Source organism: Astyanax mexicanus, chromosome 12, assembly GCF_023375975.1.
Source record: "Astyanax mexicanus isolate ESR-SI-001 chromosome 12, AstMex3_surface, whole genome shotgun sequence".
Taxonomy (NCBI): domain Eukaryota; kingdom Metazoa; phylum Chordata; class Actinopteri; order Characiformes; family Acestrorhamphidae; genus Astyanax; species Astyanax mexicanus.
In genome coordinates, this window is record NC_064419.1 from 38,501,804 (window position 1) to 38,509,226 (window position 7,423).

A 7,423-nucleotide genomic window follows, 5' to 3' on the forward strand; every position below is an offset into this window, starting at 1 on the left:
AATGTGTGGATAAGGGACCACCAGATCAAGGCCCTGTCATGGTCAGCCCAATCTTCAGGCCTGTACCCCATTAAAAAAAAACTCTGGAATATAATCAATAGGAAGATGGATAATCACAAGCCATCAAACCAAGCTGAACTGCTTGAACTTGTGCACCAGGAGTGGCATAAAGTTATCCAAAAGCAGTGTGAAAGACTGGTGGAGGAGAACATGCCAAGATGCATGAAACTGTGATTAAAAACCTGTGTTATTCCACAAAGTATTGATTATATATATATATAACCATATCATAACCATATACAGTGCAAACGTGTATCACAACACACACTAATACACCATCATTCCAGTATTACAGCAATGCTATGAATGGCCCACCGCCCAAATGATACCTGCTCTGAAAAACTGTGTTAAAAAGATTCAGTGAAAAGGGCATCAGCGGTGTAAATATAACCCCAAACAATCAGACCCCTGTCTTTAATCCTCCCCAGACACTTCACTTCTGTATTAAATTGTAGAGGTGTATAAAATCCATCCACATCAAGTGTGTTTGTACATTTCTAAAATTCACTTGTTGATCAGTGCAAAAAAAACCTTTGCTTGAACTTTTGGTAGTGTTGTTTGCCAAAAATCTTTTGGCGGGATCTATTGGCGCCAAAACTTTAATGACAGCGCAATTCAATTGCAGTCAATACATAGTGCTCAGGGAGGAGTTTGGGACTCGACCCAAGTAACTTCCCTATCAGTTTTATACAGCTTTTTCCTTACCCCCGCATTATCTCAGTACTAACGTAAACCGCACTGTAACACAGCCTAACAACAGCTGTTTAAGATGTAAGCACCATGGAATTATAAACAGTTAAGACTTATGTTCCTAAAATAGTATTTTTACAGTAAGAAAAACTTTTTTTTTAATTAAAACAATGTAAACAGATTTTATTTAAAGCCATTTAAGATAATGTATATTGGTTTATTCATAGTGAAACTTTAATGCCACTTTATAGATACTTGGTGTTTTCAAAACCATGTGCATAAAAAAATGAACCGGTCAAAAATGGATAAGGTTTTTTAACACAAATATTTTAAACTAATTCTACACACTGCATTCAAAGTAATGCTGAATCATTCCTATTGCCTCATTTATGACATCAATTTAATATAATTGTATAAATAGTTGGTGCTTAAAAATGCTGTTTTGACAGCAAAACCAAAATCAACAACAATCTTAAAACATAAAGCTATGTTAACAATGTAAAAATAATTATAATAATCTGTATATCCCTGTATAATTATAATTAAATCAATAAATGTTGATTTGTCAGTTTGGAGGTATATAAATTAATAATACGATTTGTTACTATGATGATTAAAATGATTAATTTCTTTGTATTGTACATTTGTACACTTTAAAGTAGGTGTTTTTCATCTCTGAATATTTACTTAATGTGAAAAGCAAAAACTGTTTAATTTACCCTAAAACAAATGAAGAGTTCATTTGCAAAAACAGATGGTATGTTTAAAGAATAGCATATGTCTGTTTTTGCAAATTTGGGAAAACTCCTTTAAAGATTATTTAAGTTTATTTTAATTTTGAACCATTTTATTATAATTTATATCTGTTTGACATGAAAAGACATTTTTAAGACAATGTGTCTTAAAGAATGACTGATACTAGAATGCTATAGAACTAGATAGTATACTAGATACTTTAGAAATAAATGGTAACACTAACAATATGACAAAATAAATGTCATAACTATTAATTATTAATTACTAAAAGTTATTATTAATCATTGCTACATTTTTCTACAACTGTCTTAGTCTAATATTATTTACAACATTCTCAAGCAATATTCAATAATGTCTTAACTTGTATGTAATTAGTTTGTAATTAGTTGAGTCAGTACTTAAACTACTACTAAGTACTATAAATTGTGACCCATATTGTAAAGTGTTACCCAGTAAATGAAGTTAAAAATTTTGTATAAAGCTACAAGTTGTATGTAGACCAAAAAAAAAAAAAAACATCACAATCGTATTTTATTCTTTATACATCATAGTTTTTATTAAAGCTTGGACATTCAGAATGCCATTAGTTTACAAAGCAAAGATGACAGGTAAATCCAGACTATCTAATCTAACCATATGGTTTAAAACATGCACAGAGCACAAATCAAGCACATCAAGAGTTCCTAAACATGGTCACCCAACAGCAGCAGCAGGTACCAGAATAGTCACTGTCCAGTTGCTTGAACTCACTGCTGTTTGGCTGGAGCTTTGGCTCTGGATCTGCGTGTCGTCTTTCGGGGACTCTTGGTCTTCTTGGCTGCAGGTATTTTGGCCTTCTTGGGGCTCTTTTTGGGGCTCTTGGTCTTTCTCTTCTTCTTTGGAGAAGACTTCTTTGGAGACTTCTTGGCCCCGGCTGGTTTCTTCGCCCTTGTCTTCTTGGCCTTGACTTTCTTGGCCCGAGGCTTCTTGGCTTTCTTGACGGTTTTCTTCTTTGCTGCCTTTTCTCCGATTTTGAAGGATCCAGATGCTCCAGTGCCTTTGGTCTGAGTTAGCCGACCGCTGGTGAGCAGGCGTCTGACGGCCAGTCGAACGCGGAAGCTGTTCTTGATCACATCATAGCCGGAAGAAGACAGGCCTTTCTTCAGAGTAGCCAGAGAGATGCCCTTGCGTTCCTTGCTCGCAGACACCACCTTCAGAACCAGGTCGGAGACTGTGGGGCCGGTCTTCTTGGCCTTCGTTGACCTCCGCTTTGGCGATTTAGCAGGAGCTGCTGGAGCTGGGGCTGCCTCAGACATGACCGTCCGTGACTTGTTGCAGTAGGGCGTGTAACGAGTGAGGATGCAGATAGCAAGAAGAGGAAGACTTCTGCTAGCGTCTGTGTCCAGCTGCTAATATAGATATGATGAGAACCGTGTAGACTCAACCACTTGCTTGACCGCCTTTTTGCTTCATGTCTAAACCAAATTGTGTTTTCCTTCTTGTGCAAAAACTAATACAATGTCTACAAAATGCAAAAAGCAACCAAATATACCATGTAATAAAATTGCACACATTGATATGGACACATATACAAGGCCTCCTGCTAACTTATAAGTAGAAGATTGGCTTATTCCATGCAAAAATCATGCAACTTAATTATCACTCACTACTTTTCATTAGTAGATGTCATGTTCTTGAGCTCTAAAATCCTTGCAGCTCGTTTTCTCCAAGACTAATTTTACCTTAAACAGAGAGACATGGGTCCAGTGAAGATGCCCCTTTACAAACATTTTATTCTTGAATTGTCTTGCTGTATTTTAACTCATTTTTCTCTTGACAAAAAACACACTTCTTATGCTGGAAACTGTTACTATCAACAGTAAGTTGTCTTTCAAATTTTTCAGCATTATGTCATCATAGTTATCTATTAAATGAAGAACAGTGTTAGGTTTAATGGATAAATAGGTTGAATTTTGCTTAATTTTTTGTTTTATCATTTAGGTTTTACATTTAGGACAGTGACAGAAACTTTACAAGAGAACAGTATTAAAGATATGTAAAGTAATTAAATAAAGCTATGGTGTCAACAAATAAAAATAAATGTACCTTTAAATATGTTAAAAATTAAAATAAAGTAAATTATGTATAGATTTTTTTATTAAAATTGCAGGTGCTCCAGTACAAAAAAATAGAGGCTCACATTTAAAGTTTATTTTAACACTTTTTGTCAGAAAACGAGTGTTAATTGTGTGAATTGAGTGAAAATGTGTTATAAGCTATATAAGCTATAAGAGCTGAGTATGTGGAGTGTTTTCCCTCCTAAAACTCTCTGAGACTTATCTTTGAATCCAGATCTGTTCACTGTGTGAGTGACCCAAGACGACCTCACCCGGGTTATCTGGTTCTGGCGGTAAAAGAAGCTGCATGCTCATCACTGCAGCTGTTTTTTTTTTTTTTTTTTTTGTTTTTTGCTGTTTTCAGTTTTTCACCTGTTCCTGTCTTTAAGCCACTTTTATTTTTTGGTCTTAATTTATGCAGATAGTACACTTTAGCATACAGATAATCAACAGACGCAAATGCTCAAGAAACATCTGGTTGTGTTTATATAAAAACAAAATTTAATGGTAACTAATTTTCTGTTTCTGTAGGCCTCATCAACTAAGCATATTCTACTTTCTTTCCACTTTTTTGTCAGTAAAATTATAATTCAGAACTTCAGACTTCAGACAACCATGTTACAACTAGGGTGACCAGATGTCCTCTTTTCCCCGGACATGTTACACTTTTGAGACCTAAAAAAATGTCCAGGTGGAATTTAAAAATCGTCCTGGATTTTGTTTGACTGCCCACAGTACAGTGCATTGTGCATTGTCCACTCCATACCAGGTTTCTCTGTATCGCAAACTAATCACGCCCTTCTCTTCAAATCTATCTACTTTGCATTGTGTGTGTGTGAAGAAGAAAGCGTGTGCTTGCCAGTGTATACCCCGAGTGTTTACAAGTGAAAGCACACGTGTGTGAGCGCAGTTGACAGAAGCAGCAGACCGGGAGCGCAGGCTTGTGATGGAGGAAACGAGGGACAGACTTAGCGTTTATGTGTAGCACATAAACAGGTAGTAACGTTAGTAAAGTTAGGATAACACAGGGATTTTGAGGTGATGGAGATAACCTTAGCTCTATTACATGAGAAAGATGAGCAAAGGCTGACAAAAATAGCAAACGGTGAAGACTGAGAAGTGTTGAATGAGCAGCAAGTGTATATTTTAGGCTACATCATTTTATTTTAGATATTTAGGTTAAAGGTGTGTTGAAAGGCTGCATAGTTTGAGTTTTGTAGCCTCTATGCTGTGGATCAACATGTTTTAAAAAGCACTAAAACAAGTGAAATAACAGACTTTAAAACTGCTAAATGATCAGTTAACTAGTAAGTGTAAAAAATATAAAAGTAATATTAGCAAAAGGTCTGCCCACACTGAATAAGAGTAAAACAGTGTCAAATGCTTTTAAGACATAGTTGTGTTGCATGAATTCATAAAGCAGCCCTGTTTGTAGCCTGATACAAATACATGTTATATAGCTGTTTAAAGGAGGAAGCACCTTTAACCTGAAGAATTAGCATTGAGCTGTTATATCAGAGAAATTCTGAAAATACATATTATACATGAATTCAATAAAACCAACATCCCCCCCTCCCCCCATACAAAAAAGGTGTCCTCCTTTTCAGAAACCCAAATCTGGTCACCCTAATTACAACCATATTACTTAGTGGTTGCTATGCAGTTACTACAGTGTCCCAGGTGATTGCCACAGTAAATGCTTACTACAACCCAAAATCAGACAAGCTTAGGACAGTATGGAAAAGTATGGAACAACTGAACACTTATGATCTCTGATTCCTCAGATGAGAACCATCATTCAACAATAGGTGATGAAACCATATAATTTGGGACAAAATAACACCTAAAACACATCGACAACGTTGCAAAATGGTCAACGTTTACCATTTTTTGGTAAGCCGGAAGTAGGAATAGATGCAAAATGGAAATGAAATGAAGTTGAGCAGACAAAACATAAAATAAAAGTCAAAGTAAAGCTAAGAAACACTGAGTTTTGTATTTGTATTTGCTATACTGCCTCAACTGTTTTTATTGGAATGCAGTTTTCTGGAATGCAGTTGCTGTTGTACCCCCTCGTGATTGGTTCAGTGCAGCTTATTCATTCCTGTAGGGAAAACACAGTAATCTCATCTCATCTAACAATCACATGGAACAATCTTGGAGAAACTGTCACTATCTTGAAAAACTGCATACCAAATTTTATTTTTAGAATGATCTCATGAAGAACAGGGGAGGATCAGTGTCCATATTTTGTATGATCATGTGCCTGAACCCAAACTTTCACATATTTTATAGCATCGCACATTAATTTCTAAGGATGAGAACACAAATTGTGTACAGACATCAAATAAAACAATTACAGTTTTATACCAATTAGCAAAATAATTTAGATTTATGGTAATCTGAGTCCAAAAATTAACTGACACCACAGGGGCTAAAGCAGTTAAATAAATATACAGCTCTGAAAAAAAAAATAAGAGACCACTAAATGATAATGTTTTTCTTTGATTTTACCAAACTGAAAACCTCACAAGCCATCAAACCAAGCTAAACAGCTTGAAGTTGTGCACCAGGAGTGGCCTAAAGTTATCCAAAAGCAGTGTGTAAGACTGGTGGAGGAGAACATGCCAAGATGCATGAAAACTGTGATTAAAACCAGGGTTATTCCACCAAATATTGATTTCTGGACACTTAAAACTTCATGACTATGAACTTGTTTTCTTTGCTTTATTTGAGGTCTGAAAGCTCTGCCTCTTTTTTGTTATTTCAGCCATTTCTCGTTTTCTGCAAATACATGCTCTAAATTAAAATATTTGGGAGAAAATGTGTCCGTAGTTTATAGAACAATACAACAATGTTAATTGTCCTCAAATATACACCTATAAATAGCAAAATCAGAGAAACTGATTCAGAAACTGAAGTGGTCTCTTAATTTTGTTCCAGAGCTGTATATATTTATTAAAATGGCATTAATAATCAATACCTTATTTAAGTAGTTAAGCTGAAACATAGAATTTAATTTAGCTCGGTAAAGAAAACCTAGATCTGTTGGGAGAGCTGTTAGATTTTAGTGGAAAATGTAACCTTTCTTCTTATCTAAATGTGAATGTTTTATCAAATAAGGCTTTAAAGGGTTTATAAATAGTTGGAGGAGTCTGAATGAGTTTATTAGTGGTTATAAATGAGATTGTAAATAATGTAAAATCCATTAATAAGTAGTTATAACACATAAACATGGAATCAATGGTCATTTTTGCCAAATAGTGATTCCACATTTATTTACATTGTAAAATCTCAGAAATTTCAGAATACTTACTATTTTACTTTGTCTTTTTTATCAGTCAGCATTAACATATCTAATCAATAAGGGGTCATGCAAAACTCATCTGTATTTCTTTGTATTCCATCAGTCATTTGATGTAATTCATTTAGGCAGAGACATAATCAAGCCAGCTGATCAACTATGTGATTACTATTATTGGCAATGATTATTTACTATCAGCGTTATGCATAAGGTTGATTAATTGTTGCAACTATGTCCTCCATAATGAAATTGAGATGACCAGCATGTGGATCCACATGGCTACTAGATCAGCCCAAAGCCAGAAAATCAGACACACAGAACATTATTCTGATGCAGCCTAGGGCCTCTTTCCCTCAGACATCAAGAAAAAATGTTCCCTCTGTTATATAGAAATGGAATCACTATTGTCAATACATGTTGTGTATAGAACCCCACCCCCTCCATCTCTACCTCTACCAGAGATTGTGTGATATCACTCAATGCTGAGACAGATAGCCTGCAGCTTTAAGGTCTGTGA

At 35.2% G+C, this 7,423-nt stretch overlaps 1 protein-coding gene across 1 annotated transcript; it reads right to left on the reverse strand.

Annotated features, from left to right (window-relative positions):
- Nucleotides 1-2,035: 2,035 nt before the first annotated feature.
- LOC103033636 (histone H1) lies at nucleotides 2,036-2,879 on the reverse strand. The gene has a single exon (XM_007231609.3). It carries the CDS (start codon nucleotides 2,799-2,801, stop codon nucleotides 2,253-2,255), a length of 549 nt encoding a protein of 182 aa, XP_007231671.2. The 5' UTR covers nucleotides 2,802-2,879; the 3' UTR covers nucleotides 2,036-2,252.
- Nucleotides 2,880-7,423: the final 4,544 nt, after the last annotated feature.

Bases quoted from the DNA above. Each gene is read 5' to 3' on its own strand.
- LOC103033636 (XM_007231609.3), bottom strand. From the start codon at position 2,801: ATGTCTGAGGCAGCCCCAGCTCCAGCAGCTCCTGCTAAATCGCCAAAG.